General features: G+C 40.6%; 1 protein-coding gene across 7 annotated transcripts; it reads right to left on the bottom strand.

Annotated features, from left to right (window-relative positions):
* Positions 1–255: 255 nt before the first annotated feature.
* On the bottom strand, positions 256–24,246 carry hycc1 (hyccin PI4KA lipid kinase complex subunit 1). 7 transcript variants are annotated; one of them, XM_086279687.1, is made up of 12 exons: positions 24,075–24,245; positions 15,641–15,689; positions 11,922–12,003; positions 11,172–11,273; positions 10,610–10,789; positions 9,704–9,784; positions 9,509–9,624; positions 8,762–8,857; positions 8,037–8,153; positions 7,600–7,687; positions 5,191–5,353; positions 256–2,410 (listed from the first exon to the last, which is right to left on the bottom strand). In XM_086279687.1, the coding sequence occupies exons 3-12, from the start codon at positions 11,970–11,972 to the stop codon at positions 1,893–1,895; spliced, it is 1,512 nt and encodes a 503-aa protein (XP_086135813.1). In that variant the 5' UTR covers positions 11,973–12,003; positions 15,641–15,689; positions 24,075–24,245; the 3' UTR covers positions 256–1,892. The 7 variants fall into 7 exon arrangements, with proteins under 7 accessions (XP_086135813.1, XP_086135811.1, XP_086135814.1 ...); XM_086279691.1 differs by lacking the exon at positions 15,641–15,689 and adding an exon at positions 3,698–4,041 and having other exon boundaries at positions 2,272–2,410; XM_086279685.1 differs by lacking the exon at positions 15,641–15,689 and having other exon boundaries at positions 24,075–24,244.
* Positions 24,247–24,367: the final 121 nt, after the last annotated feature.

The following is a 24,367-nucleotide window of genomic DNA, read 5'->3' as shown; positions in this document are numbered from 1 at the left end:
GCACTGGCAGTGTGTTTGGGGTCATCAGTATCTACTGATTTTCAGTCCAGTTCTTGTGTACCTCAGCATGCCTTCTCCCTGCATGGCTAGAGAGCTACTGCTCAAGATCACTTTAAAAATAAGAAGTGAGGGGTGACTCCAGACTTGTCACAGTCCTGTATGTGCATGCTTTATATAAAAACTTGAAAGGGTTTCAGGTGACTTTAGTGTGATGTTTAGTGATGAGCAGAAAAAACAAACACAAGAGCAGAAAAGTGAAATATAGAAACACTTTATTCCCAGAAGTTGTAGCAGTGAGTTATTTTCAGACGTAGAAAGGCCAATATAACCGGTCTTGAGTACAACAGTATGATGTACAACAACAGCTTACCCGTTCACATTCTGTTAAACCACACACAGAAAAACATGATTATTGTCCCACCACGCTACAGACACACAGCTCTAGTATACAGACAACAGACTACAAGTTTGCTTGGGGGTCGAGCAGCATGAACGCTTGATTTAAGACATCAATATTAGCTGATGGTTGGAGTTTTTATTTGTTTGCTGGTACAAGAGAATATCACCATGTCTTGTGCAGTGATGAACGACAAGAGGAGACACAGGAAACACGTCACTAAAGCACTACAAACAGCTGGAATGGTGAGTGGATCACAGGACGGGAAAGATGCCCTGTTGCTTCAGACGATCTTCCACATTTAAGGTAGAGTCAGTGGAACTTCACTGTGAAGTACCAAATTCTTTAATCACTTTGTTGCTCTTTTTTTAAAGGTTCCAAAGCATTTTTCTCTTACAGGGAAAGACGATGTTTGAGAGTCAAAACTTTCTCATGAATAAGAAAATACCAGCGCTGAAAAAACACAACTCATTTGTTCTTCCATGTGCAAAATTTAATACTTAAATCACACACGCACGCACACACAGCCATCATCCATTAAAAACCCAAATCCTCTTTGTCTTCGTTTTAAATTTTTGCCATCAAATACACAGCAGTTCAGGAAGGAGCGAGGGGGGTGGGGGGGTTGGTGGGGCAGGGGTAATATTGCTTCTCCATCTTTAATGAGAATACTGTGTGATTGTAAACATAAAGACCAGATTCTTATCATACTGGTTGATTTTTAATGTTTTAGTTGTAGGTTTTTTGTTTCTCTTTAGGACGAATAAAGCACAGGCATAACTTCTGATAAGTGCCAACAGAAGGAAGATTCAGTAAACAGCCCAAAATATTAAAAAAAAAAACCAAAAAAAAAAAAAACCCCACTGAATAGAACAGTTTTGTATTGCTATGGGAAGGAATCCATTATTATAATCATTATTTTTTTTATAAAAGTAGTAGAAACAGTGTTCCAACTAGGAGAATCAACTATTTCACTTCATCAATCAGCAGCCTTTTTATCTAAAAACAGTTGTACGTACAGATAAAGTCAACGCACACACACTCACTCACAAACATGCTCACGCACTCAACATGTGCCCTTTAACAAACCTGGGCGGTAAGGATGGATGTATGGAAAAGCCATGCAGAGGGCAACAAATACAGATTAGATCACTTTTGAAGTACTTTTCCACATAGTTTCTTAGTGATTTTGAATTTTAAGCACGCTCGTTTACGACCACAGTTATGTCCAGGTCATGAGCGCACTGCTAAAAGTCAGACAAAGCTGTAAGCGGCGTCCTCGTGCCTCTGACTGCGCTCGGCATTTCACAGCACAGAGTTAAAGACACCGGGGGGGGAGGGGGGGATAAAAAAAAAAAAAAAAAAAAATGGAGTGACAAGGGGGAAACAGCTGGAGTGTTTCTTTTGCAGTCAACTGCAGTTAGCATGGCTTGGAGTTCCAGGTCACAGGTATGGGGTCACAGGATCAGAGACGAGTCAAGAGTCACACTTGAGTTCAAAGGTCAGAGCCGAGATGAACGCTAATGCTGGGGGAGCGCTGTGTGTGATTTGGCGCTGGACTCAAGTACGCCAAGCCTTCCTCCTGCAGGCTGCAGGAGTAGCGGCCGGCTTCGGAGGTGGTGTGGTTGCTTGAGGGAGGGGCATTGCCGCTGGCCACGTGCTCAAAGGAGCGTGAGAAAACGGCGCTGGCGGTGCGCGTCAGGCTGGTGAGGGCTCCCGCTTTGGGCACCGATTGGCTGGAAGTGAGCGTTAGCCGCTTAACAGACAGCTCTGCGTTCTCGCTGGCGGCCCGGCCTGGCATCAGAGGGCCCGCCTCCTTGTCCTTGTCCTTGCTGGTCCGCCCGCCAAGCCGACACTTCTTCATGGCTTTGGCCCCCAGGTTCAATGTTGTGACACTGTTGCTGATAGTGATGGTGGGTGGGGTCATGTCAGGCCCCGCGCCACCTGGCCAAACCCCTTCATCCACCTCCGAAATATCCATCAGCTCATCCGGGGAACCCAGATCCACTGCGTCTGTGAGATAGACAAGGGGAGAGGAAACAAGAGAAACATGAGAAAACGGCACACGTGTCAAAAGTGAAGAACCTCATCTGTCATCCAGTCTAATCCATTCAATCCTTTAGAGGCTTGTTTGAATTTTGCGCAATATCATGCTGCTGGATGACAGAGGAGGTCCATCACTGTCCAGCAGGTGGCGACCTCACACTGCAATCTTTCACCACCTGACCAGAAACAGTAAGTCCGGGTACAGTACACAGGTTGAGAGACCCAGCAGCTCTGTGAGACAACGGTCAGTAATTTAGTGGCAGAGGAGTGCATGTTTGATCCCAAAAGCAGGAAAGGACAGCATCTAAGAGCAAAACCTATGAAAGACCATGAAGGGAAAGTAAGGGAAGCAAACCAAGGCACACCCTAAATATTTTTTCTCTCTTCACTAACTCTAAATACACAAGAAAACTTTTCCTGTTTTCTTGAATTCATGCATCCACAACTGTGTGTGAGCTTCCAACCACCTTCACATTCACAAACACACATTTCTAATCTGATGCTACCACTGTGACACAAACACCAGAACAGCTGAAAAACAGATAAGCAGGTCTTGTTACACTTACTTTCGTGCTCAGATTTAACCTCTTCAAAACAAATATGCACTCATTGGATTCTAAATTTAAATATGGCGAAAGCACATAATTCAAGACCAACGTATCGTTTCTCAGTTCCTACCTACCAGTCAGAAGGAAGTAATCTGTGACCAGGTGCAACCTGGGGTAATGTGTCGAGGCAAACAGACCAAGAAGGTCTCTGATAACTGCGGCGAAAACACAGGAGTTTCCTCGATATGCTAACAAAGATATCTAGGTCTTTTTATTCAAGGTCATCATGACTTAACAGTGAGTATAGGCTTTTGGGGTGACCTTCACTGATCAGGAAAGTCTCATTTTAACACCGTTACTATTCCCCTCTCTGATTAATGCTCTGCTTTTAATGTCATCAACTCGCTCATCATAAGCACATGTCATTCCTTTGACTTTAATGCATTTTTTATTAGGTTATCGATCTGTTATTCAGTGGCATCTTAAATAATTCATTTGCCCTTTAGAAATTCCAGCAGGAGATCTTTATGAAGAAGCTTTAGCCACAAAGGAGAGAGTAAAAATGAATGATGCTTAATAGACAGATGAGAGGAGCAGCACAGTGAGAGGAGGGTAGAACCCAACGCAAACAGGTACAAAGGGGGGGAAAAGAAAAAAAAAAAAAGATCATGCAGCTTTTTTAGACCACGACCCCACAATTGGTTACCTAGGTTACCCCATGAGTGGGGCAAGGGGAAGGAGGGGTAGGACCTTAGTACTGGTTCCTCCCTGTGGAGGCTGACCCAGACCCCTCATTCTCCACCATTCGCCTCACAGACTTCTGCCTCCTGACCTCCAGACGTATGCTGGAGTCATGACCTCGGGGGTCCATGCTGACCTCAGAGGTGGCACCCATCATGTCGCCGTCTGCCGGGGAACGGCCATCGGGGCGTGGCCGCAGGGAGTCCCCGTTGGGCATTCGATCACCGCTCACGCCCGTTACATTGATCTCTGGGATGGCCACGCCCCCCACCGCAGCTTCACCGTCTACACACACCTCCTGGTTCTCTGCTGGTGGGTGGGTGCATGGACGGGGTAGTGAAACAATACACAAACATATAGACACATGCACGCACATGCACATTTCATGCAGAGGTACATGAAAAACAAAAAAGGTTGCAAAAAAAAAAAAAAAAAAAAAAAAAAAAAAAAGATCACAGACAACAGAAAAAACAGAGACAAACAGGTAATCAATGTAATGGCAGAAAAATAAAAATAAAAAACAAATCATAGTGATCAGAACATAACACATGGTCAACGTACATGCTAAATGGGAGTGAATACGAACACAGCACTTAAATGAAATAATACTGTTCATAGATCACTGTGCATCCTCGCAAATAAATGAATACTTAATACCGTTTTCCTCCATCTGCTCATAACAAAAGCTTTTATTTATTTTTTTTTTATATATATATATATATATATATATATATATATATATATATATATATATATATTCACAAAAGTACGATCTGTGACAGAAAAAGCAGGCGTTAGACTCAATGTGAAACCTACTTATTAAACTAGCTCAAGGCTGTAATTTACCCAGACGTAGCTACACTGGGAAAAGAGAACAGCCCTCTCCTAATTCTGCACCACAAAGAGGCTGCCATCATTTACTCTAGAGGGTAATGGAAGTCTGATTCATTTGTTCTGTGGTCATTATAATATTAATAAAAGTCTTCGGCACAAGGCTGAAACTGCACAAAAGATAAGCACACACAAATTTTCCACCAGTATCCTACTTTAAAAACACTACCTGCACTCTGTCTGATCTGATTTATGTGGCATGCTGAATCTGTCTGCCTGGCAGGCTGTTCTGTCCCTGTGCTGCCAGCATCTCAAGAGTATTCTCAGAAATCAGACAGGAAGCGGTGGTTTTCAATGAGCAGATTCTAAGACGGAGAGGGACGGCACTAGTTAGAAAGCTGAGGATGGGCAATCTATGATATTGAGGGGCTCCATGAGGGATGACAACAACACGTCGACTGTCACACAGTGAAAAAGGGGAAAGCGCATGATGAGATCTAAACCTCTTGCTCTCTCCTTTGGTGTTAAATTCATTTGTTGGTTTTACCTTTTTCTTTTAAAACATGAGAGAAGCGTGTAGGAACTCTTGTTTGGCAAGTTTGCGTTAGGCCTGTGTATGCGTCTCACCATGTCTCTTCCAGCGGTGTCCCCTGATCGAGAGGGAGGTAACAGCGTTGCGGGAGATCCTCGAGGAGGTAGGTGTGATCTCCACCTGAATACTCCGCGCACCCTCCTTATTGTTGCTTTTCAGTGCTGCACTGTGCAGTGATGACTTAATGGCGTTACCCACCTGGAGATAACAAGAATCACACATTTACTGCTTCACAGTTCAGTCTATTACTCTGTAACACATTTTAGGAGAAAGACATTGAGCCTTAGATCATGGGGGTTCTCAAAGTTCTGATGACTGAGTGCATAGTTCAAGAAGCCAGCACACAGATGAAGGCCACACTGAAATTATGCACCCATCAAGATGGAAAAATAACCCAAAAACCAATAATTTTATTATAGATTTTAAATTTAAATTTAATTATAGTTCAATTGATTCCAATTCTGCCAGAAAGCTTCCTTAGCTGCACAGCAGATGTCGTTATATTATTACAATCATCTAACAATGTAATAAAGTTCATAGACAAACTACAGCCTGTTGTCTATGTTTGCTCTTTTAGGTTTCAAAGTTCAAGTTTTATTTTTAGGTAATGTTTAAAATTTCTGGGTTTAAAGAGAGTTATGGTTTATGAAGGCAATGGTAAATTTATGTCCCAGGTCATGGTTAACCATTAGTCAGACACCTGTTACACTTAACACCAGCTATATTCAGACATTTTTTTATATTATAAAAAAAAAAAAAAAAAAAAAAAAAAAAAAAAAAAAAAAAAAAAAAAGGATTTATGCCCCAACATCTTTACACACACTAATCTTAGTATGAAGTGAACTGAGACTGATGGAAGAATACAGCAGTCTCATGTTGCATTCAGGCTCAGGTGGCATAAAACTCTGAAGCAGCTTTACTACAACTAACTGTTATCGAAAGCTAGTGCGAATTTGCATTAGTGCAAAAATAACATAAGCAGAATTTTTACCATTTTAAAAGTGTTTACTATAATTATGTTTTTATGCAAGATCAAGTGCCGAGGATTTACTGTGCACTGCCAAATTTAGAGTTTAAGCTAAGTTACAAAGCTGTCGATATTATAAGTGTATGCCATTTTACAGCTCCAAAAATTACAGAAAGTTTCTACTTTCATTTCCATATCTTTTTTCCCTTATTGGGAACAAAAAAAAAACAAAACAAAAAAAAACAAAACAACAACAACAACAACAACAACCAAAAACCAAAAAAATAAAACAGTACCAATGTATAGCAAGCACAACTTAGGATGTATACACACCGAGCCTTCAATTGGGCTGATAGCTGATGTTGATACTAACTTATTCTACTTAACATAATAATAATAGTAATAATAATGATAATAATAATAATAATAATAATAATAATAAATCAGTTTTAAGTATTTCACTTAGCCAACAAAAACCTGATGTGAAACAGGAGAAGCTCTGCTCCTGGTGACCAATATCAGCCAACATATGATATTCAGACACTATGTCAGAGCATCCCTGCTTCAACCACATTAGAAAATTGACCCCATCAACCAAGCACAGGATGGACATGAAGTACACGCTGATGTTCTGTCAAGTGGCTAATCCAACAACATCTCATCAATAATTTCACTTGCACATAGTAGACATGCAGGAATTAAGTAACGGAAGAAGCAAAATAAAAAGAAGGAAAACAAAGACTTGTGTGTCACACTGAAATGGATTTCACAAGTCTTTATACAATAATCTTTGTTCCTAGTGCTCCTCACGGGGCACTTGCACTAATAATCTCCTAACAGCCGAGCACGTAACACACGGCAGAAAGACTCATAATCACAACACAACATGTCTTTTGTCTGTGAGGCTTCGGCACACTGGTCTCATGAGGGACACGCCACCACGGCACGCTAAGCTAGCAGCCACCTGGTGTATTCCACTTGCAACACAGAAACCGACAACACAAAATTGACATTTTAAACTTTCCACAGTATCACATGTGCAACTCCTTTACACGGGAAAAAAATTAAATAAACCATCACCACTGTTACTAATATGAGTGTAAATGCTGTTTGTTTTGATTGTTGTGAAGGAGCACACCTTGAACTGTGTAGTAATACTGTAAGTGCGGGTTCAATCCTCTACTCCCTGGGCCGCAAGGATTATAGCTTAACGGAGCAGAGTGGAAAGCATGTAAATAATCTCGTGGGATTACACTCTGCTTGCACTCTGACTGACACACACACACACACACACACACACACACACACACACACACACACACCAAGACAATGCCGTATACTGTGCCGTGCATGAAACAAAACCAGAAGCCAGCATGTGCACAACCATCACATGCTCTCCCCTCTCTCTTACACTTAAAGACACAGACACACACTTAGAGGAGGTGTGATAGTGGCAGAAAAATATCATTGCACCCACCAACAGGGCTTCGGGGAACAACTCTAGCTGGGCTCGATACAGAACGTCATCCAGTGCTTTGGATCCCAGGTCAACTTCACCATTACACCTACACAGGAGCAGAAATGTGCGCACACATGCGCACACGCACACACACACAGTTTGTTAGTCTAAAACAGATTAAGGGATTATTGTTATTATCATTTTATTTTAATCTGACATGCTGAAATAAGTACAATTTAAAGAAATTAGCTGAGACAACAGAAAAGATTGTAATTACGTTTTCACATCACTTATAAAATGTAAGCTTGGAACATAAACTGTCTGCACTAATTATCTTAACGAGTATCAGGAGCTTCCTGTACCCAATCTCTGTGGAATCTTTTTAACAACGCAACTTTGACATTGTGACGCCATGAGAACTTTCACTGTGTGCTGGCGTGTGCGTTTGTACTCACAAGGCGTAGTGGATCCCTGTGATGAGCTGAACCAGGAACTCTGATGTGACTGTGAGCCGTGCGTTAATGCCTTTGTACCGCCGCATCTGTTGCCGTGGGTAACCACAAATACACACCCTGGTAGATAACCAATAAAAACACATTAGAGAGGTTTAGATGAGTAAGAATGGAAGCAGAGAAACCACTCCAGTGGGCCACTTAGCTGCAGCACCTCACCAAGCAAGATTCTAAGTTAAACCACACCCACACCCCCACACACCATGCATCTAACAAGCTTCAGAGGAGTCAAAAAGCATGAGGTAACACCTGTACCGTATATTAGAAGCTTTATGCATTGTACAGCGCTGCTAACACAGCAAACAGTTAGGCAGAAATCGAGGCCGATGACTTCTCTTTAGCTCAGCAGACCAATGCTCAGATTACTGAGCTGGGATGTGTGTACACTGCAGCTCTTTGCCAAATAGCGATATCTTGGCTCTCTCTGGCAGCAAAGTCTATAAGAGGATCAGATAAGCAGCAACTTGCAAACGTGTGTGTATGTGTGTGCGCGCGTGTGCGCGCATGCGTGTGTGGGTGTGTGTTTGTAAGTTGCCTCCATAAAATATTACCTAGAACTTCAGCAACACAAGCTATAAAGTTGGAAAGCAGTTTGTGTGCGTCTGACCCAGCTGTAGTGACCCACAAATGCTAATGCTCGTGGGCGTGTGTGTGTTTATATATTTTACCTGGAGCTGAGCTGGCAGAGGGACTGCAGGGAGGTGGAGGACATGTAGCTGAGAGCGGCGTTGTAGCAAAGCAGGAGGAAGGTCAGCACCTCAAATCTCAATAACACAAACAAACCCTTGAAATGGCACGTTACGCAAGACACACCAAAATCTTAAAACCTGAAATTCCATCTGTACAGGATATGATAGGATTAGGATAACAAGAACCAAAACATTCATAATATTTGTGTGGGATCTTTAAATGCACCACTTTTTTGTCTAATAAGAATTCTCCTACTGGAAAACAAGCGATTTGTTAAAATTAAAAATGGTTAAGGCAGAGGACGTTCAGTTCAGGCCAACATGGCCGCCAGTCTTTCATCTCAGTTAGAATAATTTAAGAAACCCTAATGGCAATATAACAAGTTTAAATGTAACAAGGCAGAGACAACTGCCACAGGCCACAGCTGAAGCTACCCTAAAATAAAAACCATGGCAGCAGCTTAATTCCCCATCAGTACACAAGTCATCATGAATCTGTTTTAGCCAGTTTGTTATTAAAGGTAATATGTCCTTTTTAGGCTATAATACAAAGCATGCATTCACAAATGAATAAGTAAAAGTACCTTTTTTGATCAGATTTTCCATCTTCCTTTATGTGCATTCTTATTTTGTTAATTAGCTGGTGTTTGCTGCCACTTTGAAAACGAACAGACTGCCATCCTGCTACAGGTAAAGCACATTTTAAAACCAACATGACTGTCTTACCTGTTCTGTGCTGTGAAGGTTTCTCTCTGGAGGTGAGGCCCGCTGTACACCACTCTGCTCAGCCCATGGTTAGCCAAAGCTCCTTCGGTAAGGGCCATGGAGCCAATAGTTGAAGGCTAGAGGTGGATACAGTTTATGTAAGTACATTTCTGCAGAAACAACCCTGGCACAACTTTGAATGAAGGACACACTCACCTCATGGTAAACTGAGGGTTTGGAGAGGGAAGGGACGGTAAAAGATAACACCTTACTCTGTCCATCCTTATCAACTATTTCCTGTAAAAGAGAAAGACAGGAAGAGGGAAAACTTATGTGGGCGAAAGCAAAAATAAAAAAGCCCTTTTTCCATCTGCGTCTGCCCTCAAACCTCTAAAGAGCGTGTGCTGATCTCTTCGAGCACAGTCATCCGTCATGTGTGGGTGGCTGTGTATAAACCTGAGGGTCTCATTTCCCTACTGACACTTTGTTGGTGTGCACTCATATGTATGCATGCGTGCTCACACAGGCACAAACCGCGGGGTTTTGGTGCCCCTCTATGTGCATGTTAATGTCAAACAGATTAATGGGAACCAGCCAGTATGTTGAGTGACAGCTGACCTATTCTGGTATTCAGAGAGGAAGTGAGGAGACAGTGGAGTTTGCTGATAGATCACTCGGAGCTGAAAAGGATGAAATACAACTCAAACTTTAATCACTTCTAATACTCCCATCTATCTGCAAATGAAAAAAGGCATTTGCAAGGTGCTGTCCATCAGTGTATATGTGCAAAGTCACTGTTTCCACCACTCCTCCCCCGTATTTCCTGTCACGGCTGTCTAACATGGCAGAAAGTAATCTTTCAAAACTCATGACGCAGATCCCTGAAATAGTTGAGCAGTTAAGTCCTCTTTGTTGGCAAATTGCATGATAATTTCCACTTGGTAAGGATCAAGGACTTTTCTAGTGTTTTTCCTTACTGTGCACTTAAAACACTAGATACATTTTATTGCCGTCAACCAGAGCAGCTCACCTCTAGTAAAAAATAAATAAAACCGATCACCCGTGAGCTTCATCTCTGCAACTAGAAAACAACTGCAACAAGTGCTTCACCCTCTCCCTCACCAGGTTGTAAATGCCTAGCAGCAGGGCCTCGATGCAGCCGGAGGTGTGGGGGTCTCTGGCTGCGCTGACGGACAGGAGGCTCCACAGGAGCTCTGGCAGGAACTGTAGCGTGAAACGCTGCAGCTGCGGCTCACCGCTCCGGTAAAACTCAAACAACTGGTGACACACTGGCTCTAGTAACTGCATGGGACACATATCCAAAAGAGAAAAAACACATGGCATACAATTAGGCCACAACATTTAAAATAAAAAACAAAGTAAAAATCACGAGACAAGAACTGCCAACTCATTTGCAACAAATTTTGCAACTAGCATCTACGGTTCAACGATAAGATCAGGGTATAAACACAGCACTGCTTGAGGGACGCAGTGTGTTTGCAAATCTGACACATCCATAAACACAAGATTATCAAGCCTGAGCAAAAATATAACAATAACAAAAACAAAGCAGGTAAATGGTCGGACTGAACACATGACTAAATACTAAGTACTGGTTAAAGGTTGGGTGGTCAAACTTTTACAATCTAATTTTCAAGTTAATAAAAGATTTATATCTACATACGTCACTGTAGTTCTCTCTGATGACCTTGTAAAGTGCAGGGACCAGGGCACCTTTGTCTTTTAGTGAGGCAGCATAGGTGGAGACGGCACTGTCAGGAAGGGTCTGAAACACATATGTAACCAGCTAAAGTTTAACATGCTACACATTTAGGTCTTACAGCATTTCAGTTTGAAAAGCAAACACTGAAAAGACAAACACAAATTCATATTATTTACACTGATTTGCAAAAAAAAGAAAATATATATATCATTGCTTTTTTTATTTTTATTAATAAAATCTGCCATTTAGCAGCAAAGCAGACTGATAGTCTGGTTTTGCTGCTTCTGAAATGACGTTTTAATAGCAGTGAAATCCTGCAGAGACCCTGACAGCTTCTTTAACCACAATCACTGTCTGTCACACTGAGCTGGTTATATTAGGTCAACTTTACAGACATGACAGCAGATTGGTCCTCACACATTCACACAGGAGAAAAAAAAAAAAAAAAATCTCATCTGCTCCTTCATTAATATTCGTCACTAAGCCGCAGCTCTAGTACTGGTCACCTAACAGCAAATGCTCATATTTGAGTAGGAGCGTGCAATTTTCTGGTAGCGAAGCACTTCAAAGTGTGTTTGTTTATGTGTGAAATAAATCCTGTCAATAATAAGAAGCAGAGTATGTACTGTATACAGATCACAGGTAAATGACTTTTTTAGTATTTTTTTCCCTGCCCAAACAAACACTTTCATACAGAAAATGAAGCTTTACCTTAAATTCTGACAGCCATTCCTCCACCACTCCTTGGTCCATAGCCAACATGTTCCTTCATCTGCAGTGGAGTTACCTCTACCTAAAAAAAATAAAAGAAAATAAAATAAAAAGGAAAAAGAAACCCTGATTAAAACAAAAACAAACAAAAACACACACTCTGCATAATAAATGTTAACATTTATGACCGCAAATATACAGAACACATACAAACAGTCCACACTTGAACAAAGCTCCACTAAATCTATCAGCCTTCTTTTTTATTTTTGGTAACTTTCAGAAAAAAAAAGAAAAAAAAAAAAAGAAAAATTCTGTTACACATCAAACAGTAAGTCTCTCCTTCCCGCTCACTGCTCTCCAGACGCACACCTCTGCAGGCGCCGCCTTCTCAACTTAGGCTTACAAATCGAAATAAATAAATAAATAAAAATCATAAATCACCCACACAGAGAAACCTGGCTGGCTTCTCTTTTCAAGCACTGACGAGAATAAGAAATATGGCATGGCTGAATGCAGATACTTGCTGAACAGGCGCTACAGTTTATATGTCCATAAACAGACAGACAGGTTCCTCTCCTACTTCAGCTGACATTTTCATGATGCAATGAAATCTCCGCTTCCTCCATTCCTGTTTGTTATTTTTGATATCGGTTCCAGTCCATCACAGTATTCACACTCTGAGCACCCTGTACGCCATGCATGTGGCTTCTTTTCTATTGAAACTCCAATGGCACCTTTTCTTTCTTCACTTATTGCCTCCTTTGTTGTCATTTTAATTCTCACTTTGTTGAGAAACAGTAGCAGATGGCTCCTACTGCACACTCCTATTTATGGCCTTTTCATCCTATAAGACCTGCAGTCACTTGTAGAAAAATTAAAAAGACAGTTTAACCACAATTCTAAATCTACTGCAGTTTGGGTGTAATTAAAACGCAGTAGTATTTGTTCACTCAATTTCACAAATTTTAATTAAGTTTAATTAAAAAAAAAAAAAAAGAAAAAGAAAAAGAAAAGTAAAAGTGTATAAGACTCCTCAAGGATCATATCTACATCAGTGTGTGTGTCTAACACACACACGTCTCTATGGAGAAACACCTCTATTTAACTATGAATGCTAGATGTTAATGCTTCCATAGGTACATGTGAGTCCGATTGTGTTGTTCTATTAATAGTTTAGTACAACCACCCCCAAAATCAAGAGTACTGCAGCCCACTTAAAGACCAGAAAATCCCATGGGGCCCATCCAATCTTAAATCTTCACTCTACCTAATCATATGCAAAAGACACAAGCTTCAATACAAGAGAAGTAAATTTAGGTCAGAGTAATGAGAACTGTCACAAACTAACTACATCCTATTACCAGTTTTAATTCACTTTTTATATAAATAAAGTCACATGTGCATGCTTATACAGTAGGAACTGGTTAATTGTTAGTTTTACTATAAATTAGATTTTTTTTGTTTGTTTGTTTTTTAAAATCACTGGCATCGTTGTTCACACAAACAAACACACAATCTATTCAAGTAGACCCTGACTAATAGAAGACTAAAATCAATATCTGCCAATTAAAAATTTGATAAATCAGCAGATATTTTTTCCTCTTTACACATGAACCATAAATAGCAGCACATAACAAATGTTTTTAAGAGTCTGTGTGAAAAAAAAAAAAAAAAACATGAGAATGAAGTTTAAAAAATAAACTTCTTTTAGTGTCACAAATTTGTCTAGCCTCTGCCCAACTCTGTTCAGATCAGCAGGTTTGTGGCATTCCAAACGTGTGCTGCCAAACAGGGAAGTCACCGAATGCCCTTTGGTGGACAAACTATTCAACATAAGCACTCAAAACATTGTTAATTACATGCGTCTTCTTTACTTTGAATTTTCATTTATTGGCTGTTCTAAATGCTGATGCCCTATTATCAACAAATACATAATATTCGCTGATATATCTGTAGGGCATTGTAAGTGAAAATCATGGACTTCAATTCAACAGTCAGTTGCTTCAAGACCCTCCAATAATAGAGGAAACCCCAACAATGAGATAGCCTCATTGAGCAAGCACTTGGTGACAGTGGGAAGGAAAAACTCAATTTTAACAATGACCATTAATGTGATGGAAATCCCTGCAGCAGTTTTCTAATGAACCAATAGTGAGAGTCTGCCTAACACCATCCTCTTTAGAGGCATCTGCATAAATCACATTTAAATATTTACTTCTTAAATGTCACATTTTTTTTGTATCACTGGAGCAACACATATGTACATGTTGACGACCCCTTAACCAAATCTACAGTGTGACTATCACTGTAAGACCATGGCAGGCCAGATACCACCTCTGTGCCTCTCTGATGAATCCTGTGTTTTCAGTGAATGGTGCCTGTGTTGTGTGCGCACTCTGAGACTGCAAGTACAAGGCTAAATTGACTGTTGAATGCAGACTCAAATTCCATGTTTGGTATGTCTGGTGAAAGAGGCTGAGGAAAAAGAAAAACAGGGAAGGAAAGAGTCCTTTTATGCTCATACCCGTCACACAGAAAAATGTGCTAAAATTTGGTGCAGGGAAGATGGCATATTTTCAATTTAACACTACTCCAATGTTTCACTTCTTAGATTAAAAGATACACAAGCGGTTATTAAAAATGTCTTTACTTTCACCTCAGGTAGAAGGCTGGCTTTGAAAGGTAACATTACGCAACATATTCTGTTAAAGAAAATACTCTTTAAAATAAATACAAAACCCACATTCTATAGATTATTGGACAGATATTAATCAGAAAATCTCCCAACAAGCACAAATAGCATAAAATGGTAATTTAAAAAAAATAGTTATTTGATTTTTGTGCCTTCCTTTCCCTGTCCCTCTTTTACCCATCCACTTATCCTCCCACACATCATTTCTCTTTCCTCATGCTCTCTGCCTCCAGATGCCTTTTTCATCCATTCAAATGCTTCTTTTTGTATTACTTCAGTGCTTGGTCCCTTCATGGCAGCCAGGTGTCTATTTATGGACTCCACCAATGACAGGGATGACGAGGGGGGAGGGGAGCCAGTGACTCATAAAATGTGGAAGGATTATAACGCAGAATAGCCTCCATTTACAGAAATTAGTCCTTTGTGGTAGCCTGTTGTTCTGCTCTTTAACACTGATGAGGACAACGAGGACAGCCAGCATATGCTGTTTAATGGCAGACTAACTTGAGTAACAAAATAAAGAGTGTGATTACACTGAGGATGAGTCAGACTTGTCAGAGGACTTCTTCCTCCTCCTACAGAATCACTTTTAACCCAACTACTGTGTCCACACTGGCGTCTGGGGCATGTCATCTGCATCATATGGCTCCAGAAAAAGACACGTGAAAGCTACAATCACCAGCTGCCAGCCTTGCTGCCTATCTATGTGATATATTTGCCTTCAATCCCAGCAGCAGGAAGAAACTGCAGTGACAAAGTTTGATGCATGGTCAGTAACAAGATACACAGAAAGAATAATAATGTAGAGACAATGGAAAAGGGTTAAGAGTCAAATCAGCTCAACATTGAAGGATACACGCAATTAAGTAATACTAAGAGGAAGAAGTCAGACCACCCTTAATATGCAGATTATTCTTGTCATTGAAACCACATCAATAAATATGTCTAATAACCAGTTAGAAATGGAGAACAGAGGCCATTTATAATTTCCAAAGAGCCAAATAAGGAAGTAGCCAGCTCAACTTACAAGTAGCCTTCGCAGAAACATGTGACAGAAACTGTTACAAAACAGGAGGCTGGAAAAAAACAAAACAAAACATGAATGAATAACATGTTCAAATCAACACTCAGGTCAATTTTTTTTCCAGTCAAATGACGCATCAGTCATACATTGTTAATCTTTTCAACTTTATGACTCACGTAGTTCAAGATAGGATCAGCATACCAAGGACTCATGGACGCGCCAGGTGAACATTGGCATCAGCCGATATCGGCCTTGTTGATCACCATTTTTCTGTTGCGTCTGTGTCATTTAACCAGTGTGATGAAGACGTGACAGGCTTTTAATTCAGTTATTTCATAAACTGTATATGAAAGACCTTTTCAAGCTCCCTTTGTCTGTTTTTTTTTTTTTTTATTAAAAGCCTGTGCTTTAAAATCCTCCCTGTGCTTCTCTCATCTTCATGCACAAACGTGAACATGGGTCATGTTCACAACATGGCTTATTATTTCTTGCCATTTTATAACAGTGATCCAGAAATCTACAGTACTGACCTATCAGTAGAGCAGGGCGATATGACCAAAAATATTTATCACGATATAATGAGATTGCCAGGAATACCAACATTTCACTAAATCAATCTGATATCATCATGCAAATAAATGGCGTCAAGATGGCAATTACATGCAATTTCTCTGATAATGTAACAATTAATTATGATAAATCATCAGAAATCAGACATATGTTGCTGTCTGCGTAGGCAGACATTGATATTTAATGATTACATTTGTGCTCAACAACCTTAATGTTCTATAGGAATACAATCAGAATGCAACCAGCTGACAGCCTGTTGCGTCAAGTCCCTTCAAGTTGTGCTCACTAACAAAGACTCATTCAGACTAATGACAACATGTTGGATATCCATCTGCATTTATACATTAGACAGCAATTATTTTCAAACCTTAAACAATCTCTCTGAGAGTGATTTTAGTCAATCCAAGTCAGACAGCAACTGTTTGCAGAAAGGTTGCCTCCTATCAGCCAAGCTACAATGACAAGAAAATTAAATATCACGATAGAATATGGGTAAAATGCACATGCGCAGTGCTTTTGTTTTGGTACGCACATGGTGGAAAAAGCATAGCGGCTACGGAGAATGAGAAGTGAAAAAGCGGATCAGTGAATGAAACGGATGAACCAGAATTGGTTTGTAAAAACGTGCAACTTCAGATACGTGGAACTGGTTTGGTTTTTGTCCGTCAGATAGCCACCAAAGCACATTTTTTTTGTAGAACATGCAAGTGGACCGTCGCTATTACCGTATTTTCCGGACTATACGGCACTCTTAAAAGCCTTTAATTTTCTCAAAAATTGACAGTGCACCTTATAATCTGGTGGGCTTTATGTATGAATTCTGTTTTGCTTACTGACCTCAAACCGATTTTATGTGGTACACAGCGCTCAGAAATCTGTCAAAAAATGTTTTAGTACAACTTTGGTAAGCTACAATGCTGCACCGCTTGATGGATTGTCGGAGCATTACGGCTACCATAGTCAAGAGCCTCACAGAGTAATACGTACTGCGCTTCAACATAATATAACCGTATTGTATGTGTATAAGGACTCCAAAATGGCACCTGTTAAGAGACATGCGTATGAAGCCGATTTTAAACACAAGGCTATCAGTCAGTCACGCAGTAGAACATGGGAAGAGAGCAGCTGTGAGAGAATTCAGCATTAATGAGTCAATGGTACAGAAGTGGAGGAAGCAAGAAGAATGAGTTGAGTAAAGGTAGACTTATCTGACTGCTTTATTTTGCTTAATGCGCCTTATAATCCCGTGCACCTTATGGTCCGAAAGATATGTATTTGACTTATTTATTTGGCACTGTGGAGTTTCATGTTGCAAAGCACCTCTTTTTAACTTTTGTGGATATTATACATGATAGGTGTCAAACTCTGGCCCGCGGGCCAAATTTGGCCCGCAGCCTAATTACATTTGGCCCGCGAAGCCATACCAAATTACTATTAGAGCTGGCCTACTGGTATTATACAGCTAATATATACATTGTTTAGTATTAAGCTTTGCTTGTTCCACATTCAGTTTTTCAGCAAAACTTGTTTGAGTCCATAAGAAGAGATTCATTCTTAAATCTGGAGGAAGATATTTTTCAATAAATATTAATTTTAGCCTGCGACCTTGTTCTAGTTTTGAATTTTGGCCCACTGTGTATTTGAGTTTGACACCCCTGTTATACATGGTTAGGCTCAGGATATGTCAGCCCATTTCCACTGGAAATGCCTTTTGGTTAAACTGTCAGCAAGGAATTTGTATTTGTACCATTACATTTTTATACAGCTTTAATGCACATAAAAACAGCTGCTTGTTTAAGTGAAAATAAATTAATGGGGTTTTTTTTTGCACTAATAAAGTTGTGGAGTTGTAAAGTATTTTGTCTTGCATCAATTATATCATTATCGCAAATTTTCAAATATATATAGTGATAAATATTTTTGGCCATATTGCCCTGCCCTAGTTGCGATCATAAGTGGTAGTGGATGTGAAACGCTCATAAGCTCTGGATAACCGTTTACTTAACACAAACTGCAACAGGTCGGAGAATATAGGGAAAAACAAAAACAAAGACAAGATTGTTTTTCTAGATGCAAAGAGGTTGCCATCTTATCTTTTGCTCATGTGACTCAGCTATTACCTTGCTCTGAATTAGGAGGTAGCTTTGTCAAGTTAAGTGTGTTGGCTTTTCAGTAGGGCTGAACGATATATCGCATTTGCGATAATATCGCGACATGATCAAGTGCAATTTTCTAACCGCAAAGGCTGCGATTATACTCTGGACATGTCCAAATTCATGGGCTGCATCCTCCTGAGGCCGCATTTGTAGACCGATTACGTCACAGCGACGCGCCGAAGGCTGTCCAAATTACTACCATATCCCAGAATTCATAGCGCGGCCCAGCCAAACTCCAGTTTCCAGCAATGGCGGCCGCTACTAAGTTTTAAAATTACTCATACTAATCTTTCTGGGTCACAAAATAAACTTTTAACATATTTTCAGGCGAGAAAGTAGTTGTGTAAACATCAAATATCTGCTCGGTTTATCAAGATATCCCATATTTGCAAAAGTGCTTCGACGTTTTCAGAGGCGTCTGCTACCCACCAGCTCGACAGCTAGCCGGGAGCTCGAGGGTTACTGATGCGGCCGAGAACGGCACAACTCCCGGCACATCATTTTCAGATCACCGCGGAGTTTCGCTGCTCGGGTTAAACGTAATATATAAGTCACTTAGACAACCTAAAAATTTTATTGTTGGGCTTTTTTCAGTGTTTTGTTTGTTCGTGAGTAAATCGGTTTGGCTGAGATTAAAGTTATTAGATTAGATAAAATAAAACTTTATTAATCCCCCGGGTGGGTTCCTCCTTGGTTTTCACACAGCTGACTAAACGTCAAACAGAAAACTTATTAAACAGAAGTATGAGACAGTCGAGAATTTACACCAGTGTCTGGTTATATTTTAGATAGCAAGAAGCAGACGGCCGAGTTTATTAAACTCCACCGAGACAGCGGTGACGCTAATCAGAAGGCTAGACCGTCCAATTTCACGCCTTTAAATTTTAAAGGCGTGTTTGTGTGTGTGTTTATACAATTGCTATTATGTTTGCACTTTATGTGTAATGTTACTGACTGCAGAGATCAGTAAGATGTGTGTATTTTTTATTTATTAGTTTTATTTATTTAATATTATTTTTTAATTGAATGACTGTCTAGTAGTTCACAGATGTCGAAAAACTGAGTGTGGTAAAGCCACTGATTTTGTTTATGTATATTTCTGCAATCTGCACATTGTACTGACTTTCATTTTAATGTTTACACCAGGGTTCCTTGTCAGCACTTTATGCTCAGATGTTTGTAAGCTAAAAATAAACTATTGTGTATGTTCAAATATACTGTTGTGATTGAAGAAGTTAAATAAAAATGTCAGTCATCAATTCATGCATCACCTCATGTCATCATAACAGAGGTCTGTCTTCCAGGAAAGAACAGTTTAAAATTAATGTAATATAGTATTGGCCATACTATATGATGTATTGCTTGTCTTTGTTTAATAATACAGAAGACAAAGACCTTAAAAAAAATAATCGCATATCGCATCGCAATCGCAATATTGGGGCAAAAAAAAAATCGCAATTAGATTATTTTCCATAATCGTTCAGCCCTACTTTTCAGCTGAGCTGACTTAATGCAACTTTGCTTGGCTAATGTTATCTCAGGATGGTTGGCATGAGATGGGTATTTTTAGAGTAATTTTATTTATTTTATAAAATATTGATATTTGATGTCCCTTTATTGATATAATATTGCAAAGCAACATATAATATTATGCTATAGCGACGCACACACACAGATATAATGATAACTCAATCTGAAACTACGTTAAAACCACAAGAGACAGAGATGCACACAGGAAATAATAACCTGTTTCAAAGACTTCTAGCCTCTATTGACAAACTGCAGGCAGACTCAATCATCTGGTGGAGGAAAATAGAAATGCAATTGTCTTGGGAGTACACTATTGAGCATAATTATGTCATTAAGCAGGTGTTTACCTTCCATCTAGGTCTGGCTAACTTGTTAGTGGTCTCTGTGTCATTACAGGCTCCCTAATCAAGACAGAAATCAATACAAACTGGAGGGAGCACCCTTGAACAAAAATGATGCAGTAGCTGATGAGTTTTCTCTGTGCAACTCAATCACGCTGACCAGTAAACACATGAATAAACCAGCGTCAAAGATAAGGCGGCAGAGCAGGCTTGACAAGCAACAGCAACAAATCGATGATGTGCTAAAGAAGTAGATGTGAGATAAAGGGAGAAGAGTTGCAGATGGGCAGTCCAGGAAGATAAATAGAGCAGAAATCAATGACTAAATTAAAAGCGGGATAGTGACATCTGTGATTTGGTATGAAAGAAATCTCAAGGGGTGAATAACTCAAGACAAGTGCGACACCAGGGTGCACTAGAAGCACATTCAGAGAGCAGACACCTCTGATCTAACATTAGTAATTTAAAATATTACTCTGTGACAACAATGCTCATTACAACATTACAATACTTCCTCACATGGAAATGTGGAGGCACAGCAATGGATTATTTGCAAACTGACTAACTAAAAATAATATACCCAGTGAAAGTTTTCTCACTAAGCTTCATAAGAAACAGCTAGATTTTACTCAGTCATGCCAACTGCCAAACTTCCTTGGTGGGGGTTATAAAAGCAGAGATTTCATCAGGGGTCGATGTTTGTTGCCCCTGGCAACCTCTCAGCCTCTGAGAAACACATGAGATAAGGAAGGATACTGTCACACATACGGTACATACACAGCTATGTCCCTGTGACCTAGACGAGCTCAAGGAATATCCTACATGTTAAGTAGTTTAACCATAGAAATGCAAAAAGCTGACAGAGCCAGCTACATGGCAGAAAGCAGCAGAGGATGTGTCATGGATTGTACAAGTGTGCCTGTGCAAGTGTGTTTATTCAAAGTCTGGTTTGACAAAACCTGTTCCTGTGAGCTAGCAGAAGTTGACAGCTCATTCCCTGTGATTTTTACACCTACACTACTGTCTTGAACTAACAAACACACACACGGACACACACTGGGCTGCCAGTCTAAATGAGCTTATTTGTGACTCCTCCTTCCAAGGACTTCTTTCAAAACAAAGGCTTTGAGTTTACATTTCTAATCCTTGCTGTGAGCTTGATGATCTTACAGCGTTGATGCACAACACCTGAGGCAGACATACAATAGCCCAGTATTTCCTTCACATGGTTTCATACAAAAGCCACATTTAAAAGAAAAGGAACACACACACACACACACACACACACACACACACACCCCCCCCCCCCCCCCCCCCTGTCTGGGAGAGCTGGAGCAGAGAGAGTGAGAGAGATGAAGCATGTCCAAGTGTGAGAATGAATTAGGCTGACACCCACACACGTGTATACATATCTGCCTGTTGATTACATCATTTCCCATTACACACATACTTCGGAATCGGAACCTCCTTTTTTTTTTTTCTTCTTTTTTTTTGGTGGAAGTTGTTTAGGCCAATGGGAGTGGACGTTTAAATGGAAGGGAGAAGAAAAGAGAATGACGAAGCGGGTGGTTTTAAGAGTGACTGAGCTGCCCCAGCTGCTTTTTCCTGTGGTACAGGGTTTAGTTACAGAAACTGCTGCTTAGCAAAACAATGAGAATCCTACTTACACTGCTACACCAAGGAAGAAAAGCTAAAGGAATGAAAGACAACTATAAAAATGAATGTAATAAAGTAAAATAAAACCTACAGTAGCAAATTACCCACACCTGACTTCAGATACACTTTAACTGTTATACTAAGCAACTAGTATCAAAAAGAGGAACTAAAAAACAAGAACAGAAACAGAAGTTATTAAGGAACTACTTTAATCTACACTGTGGTTTGTAAAAGCAAAGTTAAAGGCAGGGTTGTGCAACTGTGGTCAAAAAAGGGGAAGACAGGAAAGAGCCTCCATCATGCCCAGAGCTCACAGTTTGACCCCACCTCCCGCTAAGAGTAATTTACACCATTCAGAAGACTTTAACATTTTATTTTGACATCTCTCTTCAGTTTATATCACTTCTCTTTTACACTGTCTGTTGGCATCTTCTTTATTTGGACTACCTTAACTCTGTTGCATCACTGACTCCCACCTTGCTCTCCCCCTAAAGTCTTCTTCAATAGGAGGTTTCGTGTAGCTTTGGGGGAAAGGGGATAGGCGGAGGTCTGTTTTTCTGCTTCTATTTTCTTTCATCCATGCAAACATATAGCTAAGTAGAAATGACAACAGAGTGTGTGGTTTGTGTGTGGTTTTCACTGCTGAGGGAGAGAGAGAGAGACCCAACAGCGAGGAATCCTCTTATAGCAGCCTACGCTCTCCTCTCTTGCCTCTAAGCTAGTGATGTATCCCTCATCTTGCCCCTCCAATTCTCCATCCTCCCGCAGCAAGTGATTAAAATAAGGGTTTTGTTTTTCCTTCCATTTTTAACACTTCCTTTTCTTTTCCCACCACATGCTTTGTTTCAGCTCATCCTGTTACAGTTAGGCAACTCACTTGTAGCCTCCTGCATACAATTAGCTTGATTTTCAAGTGCTACATATAATGGCATTTATAAGTACAAAATACAGCTTAACCCATGCCATGCCTGTGTGTGCAAAAGATACAGAATAAAAAAAAATGGAAGAGACTGCAACAGTTTTCACCACTCAAATTGCCAGGAAATTTCATGAGCCCTCTGGCACAAACGACTGTCCATGATGCCAGCAGAGCCTGCACGATCTTTCTGCTCCATGACCTGCTGTGCTTCATTGTCAAAAAGCATTAAGAGCCCTAAGACACTTGCAGCCATGGGTGCCACACATCAACAAGCCTAAACTTGTGTCTGCGCGCGCGCGCACACACACACACACACACACACACACACACACACACACACACACTACACTGACAGGGCACCCAACCAACAAACCCTAGGCACAGCCTCCGCCTAAGGTCAAAGGTAAACACACACACACATATGGTAAGCAAAGGACAACAACGAATTAAACGGTAAAACAAAAAACTGCCACAACAGCAGAAGCCTTTTTTTGCGAAGGTCACAGAGAAGTAAAACGAGCAGCTTTAAACTTCGAGTACTTCGAGCACGTACTCGCAAGGCTCTGTGGCTTCACACCAGCCCCCCCCCCCCCTATACAGGAAGCCCCAGAACAGGACGAGTGGTGTGGAGAAAAGCTGCATCACATGACAGCTATTAGAAAAATCCCAACAACGCATTATCCAATATGCCCGTCTGTGGTGGTTTCTCTTCCCCTGTCACGAACACAAATCACCTGAGGAATAACAAGTGCACACACCTGCTACCAAACAGGATAAAGACAGGTACAAAGTCTGCCTCCACGACTGATGGGACAGAAGCAAAATGGTAGCAAAGAATATGTCGTTACTATGATAAGTTGGAAAGCCCCCCCGCCTGCTGTGTCATATCATATTATTTAGTTGATTTAAGTAGGATCCTACCTGTTCCTGGGCGCTGCTAACCAGCTAGTCTCACACCCTCAATACTGGTTATACACCTTCTTTTTTTTTTAAAAACAAAACAAAAAAACCCCGAGAATTTCTGTCCCGGTGAACTGTTAGCGCAATGGAAAAATTACATTAGCTTTCTCCCGCCGTTCACTTCAGAGCATTTTTTAGCCCGTATGAGCCAGAGACCTAAAATTAATCCCGAGCCGTCACACTCTCTCTATATCGCCTTGCTGAATGACTTCGAGCTGTCACTACGGTTGCTTACAGATTAGCTAGTTAGCTGGCTCAGCTAAGGGGCGACTCTAGGCAAACTGAGGAAGTTGCTGTTTACTTACTGGCATGCTATCTGTCAGCTTCCTGCTATCACCGTCCTCCGTCGTTCCGCTAGGACGAGTAAACGGCTATCACTTCGCTACTCCATAAATCTCCTCAATAATTCAACAACATCACCTCCTTCCATCTTCATTACTTTCTCCACTCAGACTACCTTTTAGAGAAGAGGACGCGCTCTACACTGAATGCCAGGCTTCTCAGCCAATAAGAGAGAAGTATATAATCCAATTGCCGCACGCCCAACTAAACCATCCAATCAAATTAGACACGAGGACCGCAAGTTAATAATTTCCAC

Source organism: Aulonocara sp. 'chitande type north' Nkhata Bay, linkage group LG22 (genome assembly GCF_057382095.1).
Source record: "Aulonocara sp. 'chitande type north' Nkhata Bay isolate Kocher_YH1m ecotype deep benthic linkage group LG22, A_spYH_male_GT1.1, whole genome shotgun sequence".
In the NCBI taxonomy this organism is placed as follows: domain Eukaryota; kingdom Metazoa; phylum Chordata; class Actinopteri; order Cichliformes; family Cichlidae; genus Aulonocara; species Aulonocara sp. 'chitande type north' Nkhata Bay.
This window is presented reverse-complemented; position numbering and strand designations above follow the sequence as displayed.